This window comes from Hemicordylus capensis, chromosome 1, assembly GCF_027244095.1.
Source record: "Hemicordylus capensis ecotype Gifberg chromosome 1, rHemCap1.1.pri, whole genome shotgun sequence".
Classification (NCBI taxonomy): domain Eukaryota; kingdom Metazoa; phylum Chordata; class Lepidosauria; order Squamata; family Cordylidae; genus Hemicordylus; species Hemicordylus capensis.
This window is the reverse complement of record NC_069657.1, coordinates 413,522,700-413,550,051: the sequence shown is the minus strand read 5'-3', so window position 1 is coordinate 413,550,051 and position 27,352 is coordinate 413,522,700. Positions and strand designations below refer to the sequence as shown.

Here is a 27,352-nt window from a genome sequence, read left to right as displayed (position 1 = left end):
GCCCAAGCTGTTTAGGGCTTTATAGGTTATAACTAACACCTTGTATTTTGCCCGGAAACATATCGGCAGCCAGTGTAACTCCTTCAATACAGGAGTAATATGGTCTCTCCTAGATGACCCAGAGACCAGCCTGGCTGCCGCATTCTGGACCAGCTGTAGTTTCCAGACTACGTACAAGGGCAGCCCCACATAGAGCGCATTACAGTAATCCAGTCTGGAGGTTACCAGCAGATGTACCACTGTTTTGAGGTCATCTGTCTCAAGAAACGGACACAGTTGGTGTATCTGCCGAAGCTGATAGAAGGCACCTCTGGCCACCACCTCAACCTGGGACACTAGGGAGAGACTTGGATCCAGAAGCACCCCCAGACTGCGTACTTGTTCCTTCTGGGGAAGTGTGACCCCATCCAGAACAGGCAGATCAGTTTCGACCCCACACAATGAGTACCTCCATCTTATCTGGATTCAGTCTCCGTTTGTTATCCCTCATCCAGCGCATTATCAATTGAAGGTATTTAACCAAGATTACACTTTTAGTTCAGATCTGGAATCAGCTGCCACCTGACAGGGATTCTTTAAACTATGCTGCCCATAAATAAACACTGAGATGCTGGAAATGTCACTGTTTACTATTGAAACATCCTGAATATGTAAAGGATAAAGTATTGTTATGCACCCACTCCCCAATTCTCCAGGCAGTAAGATCTTCAAGAGGTGCAGCATTCTAACTCCCTTTGGAAGTTTATGATGTTTTTGTAATATCTGGTTTATTTGCAGATTTGCAAGTTGAGACCAGCAAATCAGTTTTCCAGAGGAAAAAGATGACACCTTAAGATACTTTACTTCCCTGCCCATTCCAGACTCTCCAAAACTCTATTTGTGCCTGTCTATACCTATCTCAAAATGGCTATTCTCCACACATCCTGGAGGAGAAAGAAGGAAGACCAGTCACCTTATATTCTCCTATTAACCCTTCCAATTAGGTGGACATGACCACTTGCCATCTTGCAAGCCTCTTAATGGCTTTCCACTCAGGGTACTGGATAGCCATTAATGCCACATTCTGGAATATCCACTGAGCTTCTGGACTACCAGTCAGTGATCTGCCTAACAAAAAGAGAAGTCCAGCTGGCATTCAAAACCATAAACTCAACTTCATAACAGTATATACTTATATACCGATGAAGTCCCCCTTTAAACACAGTTTAGCCACTATGGGATGGAGGAGTGGGGGCAGTTGCCACCCACCCCCCAGACTGAGCCAGTATTAGCTTTGGATACAACTTCTTGTGTTTTGATTTCTATTTACCTATTCTTTATGTGTACATCTCCCCACCTCCCCAGAAACAGTTTTGCAGACCCCCATGTTAGCCACCCCTAAGAATATACACAGCAGTCAGAGGATGGTAAAAAAGACTGATTTTCCCTCAGTCTTTCAGTGCATATTAATGTGTACCGTGAAGATTCAAGCCAAGATAATAACTATGGCAGAAGCAAACAGTAGTTATTTCAGATCGCGTCATTCAAATTAAAATAACGTAATTTGGGCCATGCACCCAGGAAAGTTCTACCATCAAGGATTCCCTGCCTTGGTTTTCGGACTACAACTCCCATAGTCACAGTAGCATTCGGCCATTGCGGCTGCAGATGATGTGGGCTGCAGTCCGACAACATCGTGGGGCTCAAGAGGGTCGGGTTGGGTCCCCTGCAACGGGAGGACCCAAGCGAAACATGCAACATTTCTTTGCATATGCACCCCGATCCCTTGACATTTCCTCTTGCTGGCTCTTCCCACACCTAATGGACATTTTCCATTAGGGCAACTACGTGTCTCGTGGTATTTACAGCTACCCAGTGCTGACATGTATATATGACGGTCTATGATGCAGATCGACAGGGATGAAAGATGTTTCAGTTTAAGTAGGAAAAGCCTACCTGCACTCGCAACAGCAGCTCACTGAACAGACTTGCAACCAGTAAACAGCTCTACCGCTCCCTTCTCGCTAAGTTGGCAAACCCTCTCTGGTGACTTCCTCTATTAAACACACTCTCTCCGCTTCCTCTACTAGCATCTCCTGGGTCCTAAAGCCCACCTTATCCCACGCGTGGTTAGCAGTGGCTAGATTTTTCCTAGGACTTAATATAAGCCAGAGGCAAGGAACCTTTGGCACTCCAACACTAGGTGGCCAGATTTGGCTTTTAAAAAGCCAAATTCTGGCTTACGGCCCATTTGACTAAACTACAACTCCCATCATCCCCAGCCACAATAAATTGCATGGGGATGATGGGAGTTGTAGTTCAACAACAGTTGCTGCCATGTGCCAAAGGTTGCCTGTGCCTGCTATAAGGGAATTTACTTACTTAACGAATTTCTATACTGCCCATAATTTACATCTCTGGGCGGTTTACAATAAAAACACAATTTAAACATTAAAACAATTTAAAATTTAAAACAGGTTAAAATATCAAAACAGTAAGTCTAATTAAAAGCCTGGGTGAACACTTGTGCCTTGATTGACTTTTTGAAAGTTGTTAGAGATGGGGACAGGAAAGACTGCAAATATCCCACCATATCTTGGAATGTGTTTTTAGTAATGAGATTTATGAAAATCAACCATCCTGCACAGCACTCATAACAATAATTTACAATTCACATAGTATACAAACAGGGTCGTTGCAAAGTTGGAGTGGGCCCTGGGGCAAAAAGTGAAGAGCACCAGTGTGGTGTAGTGTCAGTCACTTCTCTCTCAGCCTAACCTAGTTCACAGGGTTGTTGTGAGGAGAAACCTAAGTATGTAGTACACTGCTCTGGGCTCCTTGGAGGAAGAGTGGGATATAAATTCGCAATATTAATTCCTTACTGACCTTCAAGAAAGCCCTTAAAACCCATCTGTTTGGCCTGGCCCTTCTGGGTTTTTAATTAGTTTTAATTGTTTTAATGCTAACCTGGTTTTCAGGGTTTTAATTGTTCTGATAGTTTAATTGTTTTTAAAGATGTTTTTAATTGGTGTTCATATTTATATTTCTGTTTTAATTTTTATTGGTTTTAATGGTTTCTGTTTTTAATTGTAAACCTCCCTGCGTCATTTCGGAAGGGCGGTATAAAAATCAAATAAATAAATAATAGAGCGAAGCCGGATGATTGGCTGCTGCCAAGATGGCTCTTGGGAAGCATTTACACTGCATGTGGTCCTAAGAACAGGAAGGAAGGTCTTGCTTACAAGCAGTGATGTAGTTGCAAATTACAGGTGCTCTCCATGACAGTCCATATGGCCATGCCCACCCCAACAGCCAGAGAATCAGAGAAGTACCAGTGCTCTGTGCACGTCCCCCACTCCACTCATAAGAATATAAGAACAGCCCTGCTGGATCAGGCCCAAGGCCCATCTAGTCCAGCATCCTGTTTCACACAGTGGCCCCACTCCACACCTGCTTACAAGTCTTGTACCGGAAAGAACTGTAGTAGCAATAATAGGCGTGGCAGCTTCTGCGTCTAGCTGCAGTTCGATCCTTATGTGCAGCTTGCCCCTATGCATACCTCATCGGAAGTAAGTCCCGATGAATTCAATGAGGCTTATTCCTGAGTAAGCATGCATAGGATTGGGTTGCAGCCTTAGGAGCTTATTCCACTGAAATCAAAACTGAATGACACACATAGATAGGTTTGCAGTATAGTTAAGGCAGGCTTTACAGTGCAACTGGACTTTTGTCTTTTATTGCAGACAATAATATCGGGAGTAACTCCGGACTGAGATGAATTCTTGAAGAAGCAGGCAGAGCATCTTGTGCAGTTCTTCCAGAGACTCCCTCCCTGACCCCTTTAAACATCTATCATTTGTTTCCGTATCCTCCTTATCAATTTCTACCATTTCTTCATTTTGAGGCTCTGAAGAAACATATAATGGATTTTCTTCTGAGCAAAAATTATTGCTTAACAAATTTATACATTGCTTTTAAAAATATCAAAGTGTTTTACTTAGCAAATGGTAGGAAAAATAGTGTCCTATGTGCAAAGGGCTCACGATTTTTCACATGCTTGTGCTTCCCAAAATGCCTGTGCTTTAAAAGCTGTTGTATGGCTTTTGACTGACTGGCTTTTAAATAATGTTTAAAAACTATTTGTTGTCTGGTTTTTGTTGCTTGTGTCACTTTGTGGTTGCGATGGATAGCTATATATGTTTTATTGTTTTTAAAATGTGTAATTGCTCTGTGAGGACAAAGGTGGGACTAAAATACATGAAGTAAATAGATTAGATGAGTTAGGCAGACTCAGATTTCAGAGCAGAACTGAGGAAGACAGAATTCCACATAGCATTTCTTTTCAGCTTTTGGAGTTTGGTTTGATGTTATCTCACCCGCTAGACTGAGCTCTCCTCAGTCCTCATTCTAGGGTGGCTGAAACTAGGAAGACCGAACTCTAGGGGGCGCTCGAAAATCAAAGCCCAACCCACCAGAAAGCTGGACGAGCGCGGTGACGAGCCCGTTAGAACCTCGCTGCTTGCCGTAGCGCACCCGGAAGTGCCCGTGGACCAAGTGTGGAAGATGCTGCGGGCGCTGCCGCTGCTCAGGTCCCCCCAGCGTGCCTGGTGTTGGGCACGCTGGGCGAGCTCCGCCGGGGCGAACCAAGGCCAAAAGGCGAAACCAGACTGCAGGTACCGCGAGACCGTATTGCTGCCCCGCAGTGACTTCCCCGTCCAGTTGCCCGGCCGCCTGCAGCCCGAAACTGAGTTGGAGATCCAGCAGGTAGAGGGAGGGAACGCGTGAATAAGGGGAGCTGGGAGGGTGGGATGCGAGAAGGGCTGCCAACCCTCCAGGACTAGTCTGAAGTCCCCAGTATCAGGTGACAATGGAAAGCAATCCCGGGGGTCTTAATGCCTTGAAACTGTGAAAAATATCAGGGGGAGATGTCTACGAATAGCTTTGGCAACCCTGGATTAATGGATAATTGTTCCAGCCGCTCCTGGAAGGAGTCAGAAGGTCAGAGGTGCATCTAGGTAATTTTGGAGCCTAGATCTAAAGGCTTTTGGAGCCCAAATACACTGCAAGTTAAGCATCATTCCTCTATACATACCACGACACAAACAGCATTAAAAAGGGGGGGGGGGTTATTGAGGGCACAAACAGAAACTGAACTTACAAGAATGTAAGAATATAAAACAGGCATATGTATGCAAATATGCATTAGCAGAAACACAGCAACATATTCCCATCCCACACATTTCTTTACTCACTCCCCCCTCTCTCTAAAGCAGACCTCATGCTCGGCTGCCCAGAGCAGGTCGCAGTCATGCTTGACTGCCCGGCACAGCACAGGCTCATGGTGCACCACAGTGTTTACACCACCTGGGACAGTGACCACACACCCCGTGAGAGTCCGGAGGCTCCCAGATTTGGGGGCTTTCAGGGGGTGTGGAGGCCCTGGATTTCCGCCTGGAAGTCCAGGAGTAAGAGTGCCTTTGCAGAAGGTAAAGTCCAATCTGCTGCTCTGTGTCAAGAGTCTGCATGCCATCTCATCAGCACCCCACAGTTTAACACACTTTATTGACTTTAAGCAAGCCAGTCTCTCTTCAGCCTCAAGGTCTCATCTGAAGGATGGAAATAGTAATGCAGACTACCTTACAATGTTGTTCTAAAGTATTTGTCAAATAATACATGAGAAGCAGTTTAAGCACTTCCCCCCCCTTCCCATAAAGAGGTAACCATAGTCTTAAACCAGTTTAATGGCTTTTCCCAGTTCCCAGGGAACCCTGAAAACTGTAGTTGGCTGAAGGAGGCAACATAAAGTTTATCTTTACTAAACTGCAGCTCCCAGGATTTTTGGCAGGAAGTCATTGCTGTTAAGCAGGCATGCAACCAGTGTTCCTTCTAAGGTGTGTGCACGTGCTTGCACTCACATTTTTTTTGATGTCCGCTCAGTTAATTTTCGATCCCACTCAGGTTGAATCAGGAAGGCCCCACTCTGAATGCATGTGCACACACTCTGCCTTGATACTGCCGCCCAGAACAAAACTCATTCTGCACACAGATGAAAAAAAGTCTGTATTGTGTAGATATGCCCTGAGTGTTACTTTGGTCCTGCATGCTTTAATTTTGTAGCAGGAATGTGTCTACAAAAATCATATTTGTAGGTGTTACATTTGATACCCCTAACATCCATTAGTTTAAAGTTGGATGTTAGCTTGCCAAAGCTCAAACTGAGGATGTTTTTCAGCCTCTCACTTTTACTGGTGTAGAACAGGGATGGCCAACTGGGAACCAAGTATAGCCTTCCAAGACTATTTTAACTGGGCCCTGGTGAGACTACCACATTTTAATCAAAGGTATGACACTTGCCCATAACTTTTGTTTGTAGGAGAAAAAAAGTGTGTTTGTTACCAATACGACAAATATTTATATACCACTTTTCAACAAAAGTTTTCCAAAGCGGTTTACATAGAAATAAAGTAAATAAATAAATTAAATGTCTGAAATGGCTCCCTGTCCCCAAAGGGCTCACAACTGAAAAAAGAAACATAAGATAGACAGCAGCAACAGCCACTGGAGTTATGCTGTGCTGGGGATGGATAGGGCCAGTTGCTCTCCCCCCTGCTCAATAAAGAGAACACCGCTAAAAAGGTGGCTCTTTGCTCAGTTCGCAGGGTTAGTTATACTTCAGTATTGCATCTCTCTTTTGGGTTTTGTATGCAGTGTCTCAGCTATACCTGAGCACATGTGCTCTGTCCTCACTGTTAAACATTGTCAGTTTTGTTATGGAGGGATTGCTCATGAGGTTTGCAGTGGGTAGGGCTCGGGAGGTGAATTCCTTCTGTGGTGAATGCACTTCTGGCCTTCGGTTCTTTCCAGTTGGGAGCCCTGTGAGAATTCAGAAGTTGGCCAAGCCTGGCATACAATAATTCTGTTGTCTTGGTTAGAATGTGTTATATCTGCATGCATTTAATATTGCTTTTAATTGTATTTTTTCATAGAAATGTGGCTTTTCAGATTTGTATTCATGGCAAAGAGAAAGGAAAACGAAGAAGGAGTTTTGTCTTCATGATGGACCACCATATGCCAATGGAGACCCACATGTTGGTCATGCATTGAATAAAGTGTGTATACCTTTCCTAGATTGTTTCCCCTCCATGCGTACCCAGTTCACCGTGACGTCTATAGAAGTTTATTACCTTTCCGTATTTAACAACATTTTTTAGAATGCACCTGTCATTAAATAAGGGCCCCACTGTTTGGCCCACCAGTTGTTGATGGACTGCAACTCCCAGCATTCCCAGCCACAGTGGCCAACAGTCAAGGTTGATGGGAATTGTAGTCCAACAACAGCTGGAGGGCTGACGTTGTGCAGCCCTGACTTAAATGAATGGGACAATGACAGAAATTAATGTTATGGCAGTTTGGCCATGTTTCCATTATGATACAGGTGCGAGTCACTAACAAATCTTCTTTTATATATATTTTTTATTTGTTCCTACTGTTGAGAAGAGAGCATGTTCTCACATTTTAGGGTGCTTCAGGCTGCTCAGCTTGCAGCTGTCAATTCCCTCCTTATGGATTCCATACAGACAGCATACTATCAGTTCCTTTTTGTGTTTCAAAAAGGTTTGGTTGGCTTTATTCAGAGCATTACATTGTAGAGGAAAACAATGCAGTTTTAAGTATTTTTAGCACTGGCTTATACTTTGGGTTGAGAGGTATTGCGATTACATAATTAATACTACATATGTATGATTGCAGAAAAGAAGCTCTGAGAACAACAATTAGCAAATACTAATAAGTAAGAAACATACACTTCCCATATCAGTCAAAGCATTTTTAAATTAAATGATAGTTCAGAAGCTGAAAGATTCCTTGTCTTGCAAAGGGTGGGTTTGGAAATATGAAATGACTTTTTCTTCTTTTCCCCTTTAGATTTTAAAAGACATCACAAATCGATTTTATGTGATGAAAGGCTATAGGGTACATTATGTGCCTGGCTGGGATTGTCATGGATTGCCCATTGAGTTGAAAGCCTTGTCAGAACATGAAGAAACTAATCTTTCAGCAATGGAAATCAGACAGAAAGGTATATTGCCTTTTGGAAACTTTCTGAAAGATTTTTTAAATTTTTTTTCCAGAGACGTAAGTTTGGGTGGAGTATAAATTTGATAAATAAATAAATAATTTTGGATGTGCAGTTTTGTGCATGTTAGTCTGTACCTGAGGCTTGTTTATGAGAAGGACATCATTTGTTTGCTTCCAAGGTTTTGAGAGTACCTTCCTGGATTAGAGGCATACGATTTAAATGTGTCCATACTGTCCTAAACTCTGTAAGCCAGAGAACAAGGTGCTCAGATTTATTTTGGTATAAATAAGGAGAAACAGACTGAGTTGGGCTTTGTAAGAGATTTCAGAGGAGAACAGAATTATAAGAGGCAATAATTTTCTCCTGATCTCAGTTTTGTTAGTCACTTGTTTTATTTACACACACACAGAAATTTATAAGTTGAAAACATGATTGTGAAGTCGTTGGGCCCTGATCAGTAACATTTCAATATATGTAAAAAGTACAGTATTATCTTATTCCAAGTCAGAATTTTTTTGGCCCTATACTAGCAAGTCTGCCTAATAGTAGGTCTTGGATATAGCTCTCAAGTGTCAGAATGCTTTCCTGGTTTCCTTCTTGTGGTCCATGACTGGAGAGACTGAGAATCAAAACAAGACTTTGAATGCACTAAGTACTTGTACTGAATATTGAGCTAGAGCTACTTCCGTGAATCTGATTTAATATTCTCATTGAAAGGGTCCCGCCACCTATCCCCCTCCCCACCACTGCCCGTCCCCTTACGCAGGTATGCAGCAGTCCCACACCAGCAGTTTTGACGACAGCACTGGTGGGGGAAATGGGGCAGGGGGGGATGGGCACCCTCCTTGCTCCTTAAAGGTAACCCTTTCTCCCGCTGCGGAACTATCCGAACACCGGACTTCTGAACCGGTTCGTGTCCATCCCTACTCCTTGGCGGCCCCTCAGAGTGAGGGAGATAATGGAGAAAATACGGAGGAGTGGAGCTGGGGGACCAGGTTCTTTGAAACCATCCGCTCAATTATAACGACACCCCTGCAATTCAGCATTAATTGTTTCAGCCCTTGCATTCATTAGCATTTGCTAGTGTTTGCTTAGAACAAGCTTTGAGTGTGATCATTTCTGGGCCTTTGTGAAAACATGTGAGCCTTGGAAAGATGGTCCATGAATTCCCTAGAATTGGGTAAATGGGTATTGATTTTTACAATATCTTAACAATCTCGTTACATCCAATTAAGCAAATGTTGACTTCCCGCTCACCAATCCGTGCGAATCACTAAGGAAATGTCATTTTAAAAATTTTCTTTAACTCATTATATATCATGTCCCAAAAGGCCTTTGCCTTCCTATAGGACCACCACATATGGAAAAAAGTTCCTTCACAGTGTCCACATTTCCAACATTTGTTTGAAACATTTTTATACATTAGTGCTAATTTTTTAGGTGTCAAGTACCACCTGTACATCAGTATAACATGCAGTGAACTTTAAATCCATTTTCCATAATTTTTCCCAAGCTGCCATATCTATATTATGACCCACATCTTGAGCCCATTTTATCATAGTCATTTTAACCACTTCAAGTGCCTTTTCCCTTTCCAGCCAAAGAATTTGCAGAAAAGGTAATCGAAAAACAGAAATCAGCGTTCATTCGCTGGGGCATAATGGCAGACTGGGATAACTGCTACTACACGTTTGACAGGAAGTATGAAGCAAAGCAGCTGAGTATTTTTCGTCAAATGTATGAAAAGGTAGGTTAACGTTTGGTAAGGTAAGAGTTGCACCATACAAAAAGCTGATCAGTTTTGACTACCTAAACACTGTCATTTCCACTTTAGGATTACATTTATCAGGACTATAAACCCGTGTTTTGGTCTCCTTCAACAAAGTAAGTAGCAGCCGTACTTCTTAACTTTGGGGGTGCAACTGGGAGGGTAGGTAGAGAGAGGACTTCTGGTCTAAAGTATTTAATTCATGTTTGTTCTTTATCCAGTACAGCCGTGGCTGAAGCTGAACTTGAATACAATCAGCAACATGTTAGTCGCTCTGTATATATCAGATTTCCCTTTTTGAAACTGCCTCCAAAACTGGCTTCTATATTAGGTATGTGTTGTCATGGTGGTCAATAATTCAATTTTTGTTAAACTGACGCAATTCTTTAAAATAAGTTGTTTTCTTCCATAGATGGATTACCTGCTGTGAGTTTGATCATCTGGACCACACAACCCTGGACTATTCCAGCCAATCAAGCTGTCTGTTATATGCCAGATTCAGAGTATGTATTTAGCAGTTGCATTTTCTTGGGTACATAAACTGTTTGAACTCAATCTCCATGTCTGTAGTGACATGTTGCTAATACTAGAGCTCAGCTAGCCTTATTGCATATGCAATCCAGTCTGGTGCATATACTCAAAAGTAAGTACCACAATGTTTATTTATCTATTGTTAAATTTATATACTGCCTTTCATTAAAACAATCCCAAGGCAGTTTACAGCAAAATTTAAAAACAAGATGGTAAAAAAGACACAATTAAAATATTAAGTGAAAAATATTAAACAAATCTGATTAAAAATTTGAAACAAAAGCATAAAAGCAATACAGAGTACAAAGAGCAGCAGCAAAGAATCAAATAAATGCCTGGGCAAAAAGCCAAGATTTTACACTCTTTCTAAGCTGTGATGGAGACCGAGGAGTGAATAGCCAGTGAATTACATTATTACATTAGTGAATAGTCTGATTCTCACTGTTAAAAAGTCTGATTCCCACTTTTTAAAAGAGTTTTGAATAATATGTAGGATTAACTCTATGGATAATATATAAAGTTCTAGGGAAACTAATATACCGTAACTTCATTCAGTGCAGGCTTCTAAATAAGAATAATAGACTAGGATTTTCCTTTTCTTATCATGATTACTACAATGAATCCCTGTGGCATAAGCATTTTCCTTATCTTAACATAAATTTCCCTATCAGCACCATCATTTGGCTTGTCATGGGGTTGGGAAACCTACCAGGATAAGGTTTGGGGATATCTTTGTGATGCTTTCATATTATCTTATACGATTTTGTAATTTACAACTATTAAAATAAGTATATAAAATTGTAGGTACTCCATTGTGAAGTGTGCAGATACTGGGGAACACTTCATTGTAGCTGCAGACAGAGTTCAGTCTACAGCTGCTGTTTTGGACACACAGTTTGATGAGATTTCAACATTTAAAGGTAAACCCTTCAATAAAACTCTGAATATATGGTTTAAGAAATGAGTATATTAAAATGTTGGAGATCATCATTTGCTGATTGATGCTTGAGTACTGTGTGTTCTTGTTGCTTGCTTAGAATAAATGGTAGAGCAATGATATCAAAAGTTAAATCGGTTATTAACTTAGCAGTGACCCTTGAGTAGTGTCTTCAAATGGGCCTATTAACTTGTTTTAAACTAAACGTTTATATCCTAATTTTCTTGCCCAAAAGCTAGCCCAAGGAAGCATACAACACATAATTAAAATGATGATCACTAGTGTTACTTTTCAGGGAGGAAATTTCAACCCAGTAAGAGTCTTGGGCTCTCTTGCATTCTCAATCATACTACTGGGAAAAGAGATGGAGTGAACCAAGCTAAACCTTTTTTCTTTTTTTTTCTTTTTGGTGGGGTTGGGGTACATTATATCTCTCTAGCACTTCAATCTCCCTGGAAAGAACAGGGAGTTTCAATTTGGATGGTTGGTGTTATGACATGGTTAAAATCAGTGCTATACAGTCTGGTTTACTCCTTAGTCTTTTTCTAGTTTTCTCCTCCAAGAGGTTCAAGACTTGTTTGAGGCTGATATTTCTACCAGGAGAGCAACTAGTGAACCATTTTGGATTTGTCGCCATGTAAAATTGGGAAAGACTCCTGTCTGAAACCCTAGATGGACCAATATTCTGACTTGGTATAAGGCATTTTCATATGCTAGATGGCCAACAATCAGGTTTCTAAGCATCCATGCAACCAGGTGCTGGATGTTTGTGGGTGGGTGTTCTTTTTGTTTTGTCCTTACAGCCCTGCTGTATCCTGGAACTGCATTTAGTTCTTTATTCCTTGCCACTTCAGTTTTGTTGACATTGGGGACACACTTGATTCCTATAGAGTTGAGGTTCCTGAAGTAACTTGGTAGTTTCACTTGCTTGTGTAAGTCCAGCCAAATAAAGTTATAATCCATTATGGCCATTATCTTTGTTTTTTTACAATAGCAATATATTCAAGTGTCTCTAGAGGTGCAAGATTCAAGGTAGTCATTGGCCATGTTCTTATGAGCAGTGAAGTTAGTCTGAGGAGAGTCAGTTACGATTCAGAGTTGTGTGATGTCCTAAAAAATGCATATGTGGCAGCAGAAATCCTGGTTGGACGAGGCCTGCTCATAGTTGGGTGCCATGCTGAGCCACCACACTTCAGATCTAAGATTACCAATGTTGGCTTGGTGCAGTGCCCGACTCCGATCGCACCACACACACTGTCCCTTTCCAGATCTCTGACTGGGATTTCCACCACCACATGTGTGGTTATTGGGAGTGCACACAATTCTGAATCGTACCTGGCTGTATTGCCGACTATCTTTATTACATGAACTTGGCCATAATGTTGCATGAACTTGGCTATAATGAAGTACTGTCATTATCCTTGGTTTTTACAAACCAGTATATCCAGGCATCTTGAGAGTCTGATCAATTACCAGAAAACTGGTAAGCTCACTTCCAATCCTAAAATATAGGTAGTCCTATCTTTTTTCCTGGTCACCTCAATGTTGATTGTCATGTTTCCTTCTGCTTTTTATCAGGTATAGATTTGGAAGGTAGTGTGTGCTCACATCCCACAATTCCCGGAAAGGAGTCTCCGCTTTTGCCTGCAAACCATGTGACCATGTCAAAAGGGACAGGGTTAGTTCATACAGCCCCAGCTCATGGTATGGAAGATTACAGTGTAGCTTCTCATCACCAACTGCCCATGGTACTGTGGTTTTGTTTGCTTTTGTTTTCACCTGTGGGGTTTTTTGTTTGTTTGTTTGCTTTGCTTTGCTCACACAAAAATATTAATGTCAGCTATTTGCTGCTGGGGGAAGGATGAGGGGAAATTCTTTTGAGAGCCGGGAAGACGGGGGGAAAGTGCAGGGATGCCTGAGGATGTAGTTCCTCCCAGAACTACAGACTCTAGGCCTTCCCACATTCTTTCCCAGACTCCCCTGTGTGTCAACCCACCCTCCCAGCATTCCCTCCACCTGCCAAGTCTCCTGTGTGCCAGTGCTGGGTTGGGAGTTAAAAGAACTCCCCACCCCAACCATCATACTATCTGAGGCAATTGCGCTGAGGTTGGCTGCCTCCGTGTGGTGAGGAAATGGGCCTCTCGGGCCTTCCAAAATGTCTGAAAGCCCAGCCTTACTGTTAGCAAGATTCATAGATTGCTATGTTAAGATCTAAGTCATTGTATTGGAGGTATCCCTCCATGAACTGCAAAAGGACCAGCTTGCAGTATAGGCTTTACTGTCTCTTTTCCTGAAATGCCACTCTTGTGGGCTGGGAACCTTCTGGAATGGTGTGTGATATGCTTAGGATACAGGGGAAAATAGGCAGAAATGGGGAAAACTGCCCCCCGCCCCCCAATGAACAGAAATGGTTTCTGTTCATGCTGGGGCTCCATTGGTTCCAAGCTAATCTGATTGCTGAGCCTGAATTTCTGGCCACTGAACCGTCCAGGAATGGATGACGTTCCTGATGGACTTGTCCAAGGCAACAGGATATTTTTCATTCTGTCATAAGAACTATCCATTAACAAGTGTTGTGAAGAAGCCCTCAAAAGGATTTATATTCCCTAAAGAACATCTCTTGCAAATTCTTCTGTTATTGCTATAATCAACTACAAGCAACTTCTTAATTATACCCAATGTGTGTTAATTAAGAATAGCTGTTTAGACACCCCTGTCATTCTCCAAAACGTTTCCCAACACTGTGGTTCTCCTTAGATATTCTGTAAAATCTAAAGCTGAGAGCATTTTCTGGGTGGATTTTCTTTTCTTGAATTTGGCCAGTTGCTTAACTGATTTTTTAATATTCTTATTTATTTATTTATTTATTTATTTAATTTGTATACCGCGCTTCCAAAATGGCTCAGGGCGGTTTACAATTAAAACAACTTATAAAACAATGAAAAGCTAAAACAAATTAAAAACAATAAAACAACTAACAATTTAAAAACATTTTAAAACAAAAATTAAACATTGTCCCCAGACCCCAGCTCAAGAAAACACGTAGACTTAGTATAGAAGAAAAGGGCCACAACTTTGTTAACTATTACACAAAGCATGGCAGACTGGAACACCAGGTGATTAATCACCCTTAGAGAACAGTTTAAACATGTGTATGAACATTAAGCAATCCCCTCCCATGAAATTGACAAATTGTTTCCATTTTCATAGGGAGAGAGCCAATGTCACTTTCTTACTAAATTATTGGGAGTCTGATTGTCTCTAATGATTCAATGTCTACGTTACTAAATTACAATGTACTTTACTTCTGGTAAAGTAGTGTGCCATTGAGTTGGTGTCAACTCCTGGTGACCACAGAGCCTTGTGGTTGTCTTTGGGAGAATACAGGAGGGGTTTACGCAAGGTTAATGGTTTTTTAAAATTTATTTATTTATTTATTTATTTATTTACCACCCTTCTTTATAGGATTGTCTGGTGGATGAATATGGACATTTCACAGAAGCTGCAGGCCCTGAGCTTCAGAACAAAGCTGTTCTTGAAGAAGGAAATGATGCTGGTCTGTATCGTTATGTGTTCAAAAATAAAGTAAAGCACAGCAAAGAAATTGTCCTATTCTGACAAGAGAAGTGCTAGGCTCTGGCATTTGACATTCACAAGTGGCCTTTTCCTACCTCCCACAGTCATTCAGATGGTTCAAGCAGCAAAACATTTATTAAAAGAAGAGAAATGCATACACAGCTACCCCTATGACTGGAGGACGAAAAAGCCAGTGATTATTCGTGCCAGCAAGCAGTGGTTCATCAACACAGCAAACCTCAAGGCTGCTGCTCAGGTACCAGATAGACTTGGACTGTGTATAAGTTGCTGTACCTTTTAGTTAATACTCATTTGAGTATTTTCCAGTAATACTACTTCATGCCACTAGAACCATTCCAGATGGGGGTCATAATGTGACACTGAAGAGACAGTGGATAGCATCCAGACTAATACTTCGAAAAAGGGAGATGTTCAGCTCGCATAAGAGCTGTTTTCCCGTTTCATTGCTTCCCACTGCTGCCTCCTGCAGCTCCCCAAAAGCAACTCCTGAAAGTCCCTCAACCCTTGAGGACACATTTACAGGGGGCTGCAGAAGGAGAAGTTGGTGAAAATCATAGCTTTCCGTTGTACTAGCAGAACTTCTTTTGTTTGCTGAAGTACTAGTCTGGATGCTAGTAGCAAGAGGTACTAATGAGGTAGCAGGAGAGTATAACATCCAATCTCCTGGCAACTTAAAATGTGTGCTGGATGCTGGGAGGTCCAAAAGGGAATTTATAGTTATCTGCAACTGATCCCTCAATATAAAGGTCCAACACAGGAGATGTATGTTTGAAACTGTGCAAATGTTGCACTAGCAGCACCTGTAAATGTGGGTTGAATTGCGAAATACAGTCATCGCTCCCCAATTGCAGGTTTCCCAATCACAGTTTTGAGTATTCGCGGCAGAGAAATTGGGACAGGTCTCGTCAACCGCCACCTGAGTATCTATGGCTGGCAAGATGTTTTAGTAATTTATTTATGTATTTGTTTTATTTGATTTCTATACCCCCCTTCCAGAAACGGCTCAGGGCAGTTCACACAGATAAATAACAAATAAATAAGATAAACAAAATGGATTGCTGTCCCCAAAAGGCTCACAATCTAAAAAGAAACATGTGATAGATCGCAGCAACAGTCACTGGAGGTACTGTGCTGGGGGTGGATAGGGCTAGTTACTCTCCCCCTGCTAAATAAAGAGAATCACCACATTAAAAGGTGCCTCTTTGCCAAGTTAGCAGGTGCAAATTTGGGGTTGGTTGGGGTGTTTCCCCCCCCCCCAGCTTTGGGGGCTTCAAAGGTTCAGCCTGCTCATTCCTCTGGCTGACCCCGCCAACTAAAGTCATTTAAACTGCCTTTTAGTGCTTTGGGGAAGGGGGGATGCAAAGGATTTCGAGAGGTTCAATCTGCTAACTCCTCTTGCTGACGCTTGGTGATTTGGAAAGGGGGGGGGATTTATTTATTTATTTATTTATTGGTCTTTTTATGACCTCCGTACCCTAACCCCCTGTTTTACATTGGTTTTAATGCCTTTGCTAATCACGGGGTTTTCTAGGAACAGAACCCTCACGGTTGACGAGGGATGACTCTATGTAACATTTCAGCAAGACTCCTAACCAATAGTTATTTGGGCACTAAGTCGGAGCTGTAAAAGAAATCTGCTATGTTGGTGATCCTGCACTTGTAGCATTTATTTGAGAGAGCCATCAAACCTTGTTGAATTCTAACTCTTTCTGAATATTTTACAGGAGGCATTAAAGAAAGTAAAATTTGTCCCAGCCTCAGTGATGAATAGAATGCTAGACATGCTGGACAGAAGAACATACTGGTGTATATCAAGACAGAGGCGTTGGGGTGTTCCCATTCCAGTTTTTTACCATAAGACAACAGGAGAACCCTTAATAAACAGGTAGGAGTTTCATGGGCTTCTGTTTGTTTCAAAAATTAATGTTGAAATGACTGTCTCTGTGAGGAATGCTTAATGCAAGTGTAGGGATTGCAGCTTCCATGCCTACTCAGTCCATAGGTGTGGGTGAACACAAGAATTCATTTGTGTTGTTTTGCCTGCAGCAGACCAACAAGTTGTGTCTCTTCGGGAACTTGGCTGGATGCACGTACTTTCCATAAGCAAACACTTCCTTTTGCTGGTTTTAGGAGAGTGTGGTAGAGTTGGTGCCAGTTGCTGTGGCCTCTTGTACCCAGCCATGCCATATTGATAAATCTATCATCCACTCCTTTCGTGTGTTATTTGCTGGGAGAGTGAAAGCCACGTGTGCTTTTGCTGCCTAACTTGTAGAAGAGAATTAGAATGTATGTGTGTGAGAAACTGAAAGGAAAAGTGGGGTGGGAACTGATAGATGGGGATGCAGAGACCTGGTGTGGCCCATAGAAAAGAGAGAGCATGTGAGTTTAGAGAGGAGAAAGGAAGATAAAAGTGTGGATAAAGGTGGTCCGGTTGACATAGTATACTTGGACTTCCAAAAAGCTTTTGACAAAGTTCCTCATCAGACTCTTGAGAAATTTTAGCAGTCATGGCATAAGAGGACAGGTTCATGTGTGGATTGGCAACTGGTTGAAGGAAAGGAAACAGAGGGTAGATATAAATGGAGAGTTTTCACAATGGAAGTAAGTAAGAAGTGGGGTCCCGCAGGGATTTGTACTAGGACCAGTGCTTCTTAATTTATTAATAACTGATCTAGAAGTTGGGGTAAGCAGCCAAGTGACCAAATTTGCAGATGACACCAAACTATTTAGGGTAGTTAAATCCAAAACAGATTGTGAGGAGCTCCAAAAGGAACCCTCCAAATTGAGGGAGTGGGCAACAAAGTGGCAAATGCAGTTCAGTGTTGGCAAGTGTAAAGTGATGCATATTGGGGCAAAACCCCCCAACTTCATATATACGCTGATGGGGTTTGAGCTGTCGCTGACTGACCAGGAGGGAGATCCTGGGGCCGTGGTGGACAGCTCGTTGAAAGTGTCAAATCAATGTGCGGCAGCTGTGAAAAGGGTCAATTCCATTCTAGGGATCATTAGGAAGGGGGTTGAAAATAAAACTGCTAATATTATAATGCCCTTATATAAAACTATGATGCAGCCACACCTGGAGTACTTTGTACTGCTACTGCCTGTGGGCTTCCCGGTAGCACCTGGTGGGCCACTCTGTGAAACGGGATTCTGGATTAGATGGGCCTTGGACCTGCTTCAGCAAGGCTGTACTTATGTTCCTATGACGTAATAATGGTACAAGGAGACCTGTGGGTGAAGAAAGTGTAGCTCTGAAAGTGAAGTGCCGAGGCCCCTATAGGGCAGGGAAATATATTGGTGGTCAAATAGTTTGAGAAATGGAAATGCAGGAAGACCAACATAAAATGAGCAGATAACACATGGAGATTGGTGGTGGTGTGCATGAGGATGGGGAGGGAGAAAGTGAAGAGCATACATGGGTGTGCAGAGAAAGAGGGAGATCTGGCTTGTGATTCGTTGCAGTCATAAGAATGGGTTCTGCGCCTGTCTGGTACCATTCAGGCAGAATTGACTAGCTTCTCGAAGCGCTTAGCCCCACCCCCTGCACGTGGTGCATCTCTTCAGTTTGGACAGGCTAGTGTTTTCCCTTCAGTTGCTTTCTGACCGCCATTGTATCAGTACCTCGGACACACAGCTCCTTGGAATGATTTTCCCTGTGAGAAAATAATAAAAAATAGACTAATGTATTTCAACCTCAGACTGGACCATACAGTTCTTATTTCTAAATCCTTACAACTTGGTGAAACGATAAATCAATTTCTTGGTTATGACATACAGACTGGATTTGGACCTGAACTTTCACTTGAGTATATTTAAATCTCTTATTTCCCACTACGGATAAAAAGAAAATTTATAAATGTTGCTTCAACTGCAATGCTAAGCTTCCATTGGCTGACGATCATGAGTTATTTTTACTTTGGTGGAAGCGCATAATACCTCTACATGTAAGATCTGTTTAACTTTCTCGCATCAAACGAGAAAAAACAGAGCTCTTCGGCTGAGGACAGCTCTTTATGGTGTTGAAGCACTTCACCCGGGGACTCCAATACCAGCATCCCCCAAACCCTCAACGTCGGGCACAGTGTTGAAGTTGGTCTCAAGCACAGTATTGAAGCCGGTGTCGAGGACTGCCACTGCGCAGATTAAATCCTCAACCTGGACTTCTTCGACTACTTCTGTCAACACATTTAAGGCACCGAAGCCTCCTTCGGAATCGAGCCCTCATAAGAAACATAAATACCTCAGACAATACTTGAGGTTCACAGTGGGTCATCACATCTTTCAAAACAATGTCCTACCCTTTGGGTTGGCAACGGCATCCCATGTATTTATGAAGTGCATGGCTGTCATTGTTGCTCACCTTTGGGTGCAAGGTATAGCAATTTTTCTCTACCTGGGCGATTGGCTCTTGGCAAGCAGATAAAGAAGTGAGTTAGCTTCGCAGGTTTCAGTAGTCCTGAATTTACTTGAAGGAACTGGGCATTGAGGTCAACTGGTCGAAGTCCAGGTTGGAGCCAGCCAAACGAATGGATTACATAGGGGCGGTCCTTGATGCACAACTTCAAAAGGCATTCCTGCCCGAGGAATGCTTCCTCTGAATCAAGACACTAGTAACATCATTTGTGGGCCAACCCATGCAGAGAACCCATGAAGTTCAGAGGTTGTTGGGACTCATTGCATTGTGCAACGCCACCATTTTCACTTAACCATCTACATCTTCGACATCTCCTACTTTGGTTTCTCTCTGTATTTCGTCCAAATGTGGACAGCACACACATGCTGATGATGATTCCACCAGCGGTCCTTGTGTCCCTACAATGGTGGACAAAGCTAACCAACCTGCTTTCTGGGGTCCCCTTCCAGGTACCCCAACCTTCAGCATAGCTGATGACAGACGCATCCTTGCGGGGCCCTGCAAGCTCAGGGTCTATGGTCTCCAAGCCAATGCCAGATGCACAACAACTTCTTGAAACTCCTAGCGGTGTTTCAGGCTCTCAAATCTTTCAGCCATCCATGGCAGGGAAACACATCCAAATCAGTCTAGACAATACTGCAGCTGTTGTCTACTTAAATCGTCAGGGAGGAACGGTCTCCTGCTCCCTCTGCATGCTCAGCCTCCAGGTTTGGAACTGGGTCATACCAAGACAAATAGGTCTAGTTATAATCCACCTCAAAGGGGTGGACAACATCTTGGCAGACGTTCACTCTATCTGTACCAACATGAATGGGAGGTCAACTTTCAATACCTTCACCTGTTGTTCCGGGCCTGGTGCACACCAGAAATCGACCTGGTTGCCATACCAACGAAGAAGTGCCCCCAGTACTGCTCAAGGGCAGGAATCGGCCCCAGCTCCAGAGGGGATGCTTTCCAACTCAATTGGAGTCAAAGGTTTCTATACATTTTTCCTCCTCATGTTGAACAGGGTACTAGCGAAAATCCTTCAGGAATCTGCAGACTGCATCTTGATTGCCCCATGGTGGCCCCAACATGAAGACCTTCTCCTACAAAAAAAGCAGAAGACTGCACCATCCCGACCTAAAAACCTTCAACTTGACCACATGGAGGATAGGCTCGTGACTGACATTCTCCTAAACAACTGGAAGAAATCCACTCATGTGAACTATAACAGCAAGTGGAGACAGTTCAGACTCTATGCCCAGGAACGCGGATTCCCACTTCGTGCCGCCACTTCCTGGGAAGTTTTACTCTACCTTACATCTCTAAAGCAAAGGAACCTGGCCAATGTCTCCATCAAGGTTCACCTGGCTGCTATTTCTGCCCATCATCCTGGATGGGACGGGAAAACCATCTTCTCTCACCCAGACGCAAAGAGTTTCCTCAAGGGGTTAAACAACCTTTACCCGCCAGTCCAGTGGCCCACTGATCAATGAAGCCTCTCCCTCATTCTCTCAGCCCTGACGGAGTCTCCATTTGAGTCCATGGCTATGGCACCCCCTGAGTTGGTGACACTGAGGAGGCCTTTTTATTAGCCATAATGTCGGCTTACCGTGTCAGTGAATTAAATGCCTTACAGAGAGATATGCCTTATGCTAAATTTCATGAGGATAAGATAGTGCTACTCATGGATCCTGAATTCAGACCTAAAATAGTCACTGACTTCCATATTAATAGTGACATTGTCTTGCCTACCTTCTTCCAGAATCCCACGATGCCTCTCGAGCACTCACTGCATTCCCTAGATGTGCGACATGCTCCCCTTTTCTACTTGAAACTGATGAAACCCTACCGAAAGACAAAATGACTCTTTGTGAGTTACCTTTGTAACGTAAAAGGTTGCCAGATCTCCAGACAAAGACTGTCCCACTGGATCGTGGAGTTGATCTTGTTATCTTACAAACATCAAAATGTGGACTCTCCTAAAACCTTACGGGCCCATTCTACTAGAGCTTATGCTACCTCTGCTGCCCGTATGGCAGGAATCAAACTCAGAGACATCTGCACTGCAGTCACCTGGTCCTCTGACCATACCTTTGTCAAGCATTGCGCTTTGGACCTTCGCTCTACAGCTCAGGCCAGCTTTGGGAGGGGTGTGCTGAAAAGTGTCTTACCTTAAGCATACCACGCCCGCCTCTAGACTGACAGCTTGTTAGTCACCCATTCTTATGGCTACAATGGATCACGATCCAGATAAACAGGTTGCTCACCTGTAACCAGTGATCTGGCAGTGATCCTTTGCAGTCATAAGATCCTCCCACCATCCCCACTGCAGTATGCGAAGTGACAACAGGTATGTTTGCAGAGTGAGAATAACACTGCTTACCTTGTGGAGATGTACTCTGCTGTAATACGACGTTTAGATCTCAATGTTGGTTGTCCAGGAACTGAGGAGAAAACGATAGCCTGCCCAAACTGAAGAGATGCACCACGTGCAGGGGGCAGGGCTAAGCGCTTCGAGGAGCTAGTCAATTCTGCCTGAATGGTCCCACGCAGGCGCAGAACCCATTCTTATGACTGCAACGGATCACTACCAGATCATCGGTTACAGGTGAGCAATCTGTTTTTCTCTAAAGAGAGAGAAAAGGAAAGAAGACTAAGAGATTCATCTACAGTAGTGTTGTGAGGAGAGCGATTCACTATAGGGTGCAGTGAGTAAAGGGGGTTTAACTGAGAATAAGCTTTTAAAAACAGAATTGTACCAAACTGTATGTTCCCATACATTTTGTCGTCAGGTCACTGTAGTGTGTGGACTTCTTCACTCATATTTTTCACCTTCTGGACTCCATTGCTCTATTTTGATATATAGTTTGCGGACTTTATTATCTATGTGTTTATTTCTACTATGGATCCCATTGTTTATTACTATGGATCCCATTGTTCACTGAGCTCCTGGTGGCGCAGTGGTAAAACTGCCGCCCTGTAACCAGAAGGTTACAAGTTCGATCCTGACCAGGGGCTCAAGGTTGACTCAGCCTTCCATCCTTCCGAGGTCGGTAAAATGAGTACCCAGAATGTTGGGGGGCAATATGCTAAATCATTGTAAACCGCTTAGAGAGCTTCCAGCTATAGAGCGGTATATAAATGTAAGTGCTATTGCTATTGCTATTATTCTAGATAATACAATTGTGCTATCTATATATTCATCAACTGATCCATACTGAATACATTTTCTAACATAGTAACTCTTATTATATTGTGGTCATTCCTTTCTTCCTCGTTGAACAGTTTGGTGGGGGATCTTTTTGGTTCTGTTTGTGGTACGTGTGTATAGATTCCAGTACGCTATAATTTTTGCCCATTTAACTAGTGACATGTTCTGGGGGGTGGGGGAGTTCTTAAAAAAGTGGCCCTCAGAGTGATTTGAATTGTGAATCTCTGTGGTATGTCAGTAGCAAACTGCTCGGGTTTTGTTTAGATGTACAACACTTTGTCAGGTTTTATGCGAAGTAGCAGAAAAGTTACAACTTGGGGCAAAACATTTTACTCATGTCCACTAGAGGACCAGAGTTCTCCCCTATGGCAAACAACTGTTGCCTTCCTATGCTGAAATGAGTTAAATATGCATACTTGAAACCAAGATGAGGTCTATATGGTAGAATGTTTGTGGTTTGAAGCTGTAATTTGGAAAGAGATGGCAGAGGAAATAGAAGCTGATTCCTAGCCTAATTCCAGGGAGAACAAATGCCTGAGGGAATCCAGTTGGGGAGTATGAAGAAAGAACCTCTCCGAGCACATGTTCAGGGGATGGAATACTTTGTGAGATCTTTATTGCAAATGTAGAGAGTAATTCTCTCCAGAAGTTCTCCTTAATTCCATATGTAAAAGGCTTAATTATGGCTATTCACTAGTGAGGAAAACCCCACACTGGATATTATCAAAGAACTTCCCCAGTGCAGTGCAATCCTCATCTCCTTTCCTGCCTGGTTTCCCCAGTAAGCCTTCAAGTCTGCTTTCTACCCTCATTAACAATTAGCAGGGCACTGGCCAGAATTTGTACCCTATGTTTTACCTTAACAACATTCTCTTTGCTCTTTGTATATTTAAGTGTTGTAAGGAAATGTGTTTCAAAACTCGACATGAGCTAAAGGAAAGATGGGACTCATGTGATATTCTACCACAAACACTTTTATTGTATCTCTGTAAAATACAATGTATGTATGCATGTAAGTGTTTTTGTCCTAATGTTGCTACTTCCTATGGCAAAAAAGATTTGGAGAGGAGAGCTGGTCTTGTGGTAGCAAGCATGACTTGTCCCCTTAGCTAAGCAGGGTCTACCCTGGTTGCATATGAATGGGAGACTTGATGTGTGAGCACTGTAAGATATTCCCCTTAGGGGATGGAGCCGCTCTGGGAAGAGCATCTAGGTTCCAAGTCCCCCCACCCCCCCGGCAGCATCTCCAAGATAGGGCTGAGAGAGATTCCTGCCTGCAACCTTGGAGAAGCCACTGCCGGTCTGTGTAGACAATACTGAGCGAGATGGACCCATGGTCTGACTCAGTATATGGCAGCTTCCTATGTTCCTTCCTAGAAGCAAGATAGGCAGAAAGGGATATCCAGACGGAATCATGGAGAATGCGCTCTTTCTTTCTTCCCGCCCCCCTTGGATCATGATTGGGAGGGAAATGGACATTTTAATTAACCAGTAGTTAATTGCTAAAAGGAGAGGTGGTAGAACCAAACCTCACTGAAGGCATGCTCTCCAGTGTTTTGTGTAATACATTGACCCAGCAACTAGAGGCAAAGAATTACTTGCAAAGAATTAGTACCTTCCCTTGCACCCCAGTCCTGTGCTCAGCTGTCAGCAGGTTTTAGGCCTAGTTCATTCTTAAAACAAGAATGGTTTTGTGCTTTTGTCTAACTAATGTGCTTGTGTAAGCTGTCGTATCATTTTTTGACACGACTTGCTATTCAGATGGTAGCCTGAAACACTCCCTGTGCAAATATTCTGCAACGGCCAGGAATGAATCTGTTTTCTCTGAAGATGGGCAAGAAGATTGAACATGGTTCACTGGTAGACCAGTTTTCTGGTTACGCCAGCTAATGCCTGCTGGTTGCTTGGATTCTTGCCATGAATGCTGGACTAAGTGGACCTTGGTCTGATCAGCAAGCCACTTCTTAATGTTGTTATGCAAGAGTGCAGGCTCAGTATTGCTTGCGACAGAACAGTCCTGTACCTTGGTAGGAATCCTGCGTGTGGACTCCTGTTTTTTAAGATTGCGAGCACTTTGGAGACAGGGATCCAGCTTTTATTTATTTATTTGTTATTTCTCTGTGTAAACTGCTTCGGAAATGTTTGTTTAAAAAAGTGGTATATAAATATTTTTTGTTCTGTAACTTTTAAAATGCATTGGTGACTCAAGGAATCGCAGAACAAGCGGGGGGGGGGGGGGGAGATGATCGCACAAGAGTGCAGTCCTTTCCTTCTCTGCTTTAGAGGCTCCCAAGTCAGTGATAGCTAGATGCTGCTCTTCTCCTCTTATGTCAGATTCCTTTATGGACTAAGCAAATCTTGATGAGACCCAGTCGGGATGCAACTTAAGGTTTAGTGGGGGGCAGGCTGTGGGATCATGAAAGCCACCTATGCTTCCCTCCTTTCTCACATGCAAATTCCCCCTACTCCATGTTACATTTACATGTGCTAACCTTGGTTAAAACTAAGCTTGACTGTGTTGTGAAATTCACTTAGCCCATTTGTTTAGCAGTGGTCACTTCTCACACAGATAGAGCAGGGACAGGAATTCAGTGTTGGAACACACAATTTGCATGTACCTACCAATCTACTGGCCTGTTTGGCAGTATTGAGTACCCCCAGTCCTCTGGCGAGGAGGACACTCTCCTGATTTCCAGTGCCATTTTTGTGAAGTTAAGAAGCAGCAGGAATCCTTTCTGAGCAGCAGGAGGGGGTTTCCACTGTTTCCATCTCCGTATCCCAGTGCAATGACTGAAGACCTGCTTTTCTCCTAAGACCCGTGTGTGCATGCACATGTGCGTGCACGCACGCACAATAGAAGGATTTGAGGGGAGAAAAGGAATTGGCGGTGACCTCAAATAATAGAATAATAGCTGGCTAGTAAGCTACACCTAAATCTGTGGGTCCCTGACATCATCCCAAATTTAATCTCAATCGAGTTGAATGCATTCTGGTAGCATGACTAGGAAAGACCTCTGTTTAAAATAAACTTACCAAGTTGTTCTAAATGTCCTTATACATTATTTGCTTCCTTTTTATGAAGCTTGTAATCATGTACTTAGGCCTCGCCTATTCCAGGAAGTAACTACTTGTGGACTCTGTTCATGGATTAAAAATAAATAAATAAATCCCCTCTTTTGATCATATCTCTTCTTCCCTACGATCAGGGCTGAAAGCAAATGAAACACTGAATGGTGTACAAAAGAACCCCAAACAAAAATCTGAATCTAGAGGCATTCTTCCCCATCACATAAATATGATAAAGGAAAAATGCCCTAAAGAGCTAGTTTGAGCTCCTTTATGAAAATGATTGTGTTCAGTGTTTCATTTGAAGTCAAAGGCAGATTTACTGCAGTGTTAAAGGAAAGATTTAGGCAGTTGGTTAGCAAGAAGAAACAACAAAATATGTAATATTTCCCTCTGAACTTACATTGATGGCCCTAAAGTTTCTCTGCCCTGTTACTCCTTTTAAAGTAGATGTCAGGTCTTAGACTAGGGGCAGTTTAGCATTTCAATTAAATCAGTGCTTTCACTTTTTTGTTTAAATTAAAATACTCATCAATAATTACAGGCAGGGAAATGATGGCTTTTATTTTTGTGTGTTTTTATTTTTGAAAATTCATTTGTTTCCTTATTCATATAAATCCATTTACTTTACATGTAAATTCACCTTTTTCCTTCTAAGTCTTCCATATTTGCTGAGTGGTGAAGGTATGCAGAGTATTGGCCTACAGAAATGACAGACGGACTTCGAAAACACAGTCTGTCAAATCATAGGTCATTACCCTGAATCTCCGTTTAGAGCAGAAATGTCAGCCAGTCCTTTGTATGCTTCCTGGATTTTCTGCTGGATACATGGTACTTTTTTCATGGACAACAAAATATCATGCCAAAATTATACAAAGAAATAAACTTGATAGAAAAACTGTGTTTTCAGTAGAATTGAAACTGTAGGTTTCAATGGTAGCTGGAATAACACATTTGATTGGTTGTGATTCTTCTTGGTACGTTGCCTCTTCAGTCAGTGTCTGTTCCATAGTTTGGTCAGTGTCCTTCAAAAGTAACAGCATCTCCACTGGAAATATGTCTAGTCCACATGGAGTTGCTGTTACATTTGACAACGCTGAAGAGTCTTTTTCCTTTTCACCATCTTTTCCATCTTCTTATTGCATCTGGTCTGAAATAAGGCTCTGGAAATTTTCCATGAGAGTCTAGGTAAGTAAAAGGATGGGAGAGGATGTAATAGTCTTGTCTTGCAAAATATGTTGCTTGACCCTTAAAACATTTACTAAAAGCTTTTTAAATACATTTCACGCTGAACAGTGTGACATACCTTATACAATGCAAATCAGAAGTTGATTTATAGCTTCCCACCCACCTACTATTCATGTCCAGTGCATATGTCTGAGAATCTGGTATATCACTGACACCCAATGAGTTGAGTATAGAACTGGACTCTGCAGAAATAGGTAACCATCATTCATCTTTTCTTTTCTTTTTAATGATCTGGAAGTGGTATTTAAATGCAGATAAATATAAGCCCTTTCAGATCAATACTTCTCTGTCTTGAGAAATGTTGAAAATAGGGGACCCAGGGGAAAAAAATATTTTTATATAGGTTGATGAAATGGCTTTGAAATTGAATTACTGCTTGTCAAGGCTTGTCAAGAACTAGAAAAAAATATTAAGTATTAGCAGATTCACAATTTTAATTTATGGAACTACAGGAACGAAGGTAAATATATCCCATTTAGAAAAGAAGTGACAGTCCTTATGACTTAGCTTAAAATTTATGAAATCCTATCCAAAGAACT

At 42.4% G+C, this 27,352-nt stretch overlaps 2 protein-coding genes across 3 annotated transcripts in view; one reads left to right on the top strand and one right to left on the bottom strand.

The window, feature by feature from the left end:
* BPNT1 (3'(2'), 5'-bisphosphate nucleotidase 1) overlaps positions 1–2,083 on the bottom strand; it is a 31,034-nt gene extending 28,951 nt beyond the window's left edge. Inside the window, exon 1 of the mRNA XM_053308931.1 lies at positions 1,936–2,083. The gene's annotated coding sequence lies outside the window, so the exon portion shown is untranslated. The remainder of the gene's footprint in view (positions 1–1,935) is intronic.
* Positions 2,084–2,769: 686 nt separating this feature from the next.
* The window catches only part of IARS2 (isoleucyl-tRNA synthetase 2, mitochondrial), a 69,353-nt gene continuing 44,770 nt past the window's right edge, over positions 2,770–27,352 (top strand). For both annotated transcript variants that reach the window (XM_053308863.1, XM_053308873.1), the window contains exons 1-13: positions 2,770–2,791; positions 4,379–4,743; positions 6,966–7,088; positions 7,903–8,056; positions 9,655–9,803; positions 9,891–9,940; positions 10,046–10,155; positions 10,237–10,327; positions 11,160–11,275; positions 12,871–13,040; positions 14,758–14,848; positions 14,973–15,124; positions 16,614–16,774. In XM_053308863.1, the coding sequence (XP_053164838.1) occupies positions 4,543–4,743; positions 6,966–7,088; positions 7,903–8,056; positions 9,655–9,803; positions 9,891–9,940; positions 10,046–10,155; positions 10,237–10,327; positions 11,160–11,275; positions 12,871–13,040; positions 14,758–14,848; positions 14,973–15,124; positions 16,614–16,774 (1,568 nt within the window). In that variant the 5' untranslated portion in view covers positions 2,770–2,791; positions 4,379–4,542. The remainder of the gene's footprint in view (positions 2,792–4,378; positions 4,744–6,965; positions 7,089–7,902; positions 8,057–9,654; positions 9,804–9,890; positions 9,941–10,045; positions 10,156–10,236; positions 10,328–11,159; positions 11,276–12,870; positions 13,041–14,757; positions 14,849–14,972; positions 15,125–16,613; positions 16,775–27,352) is intronic.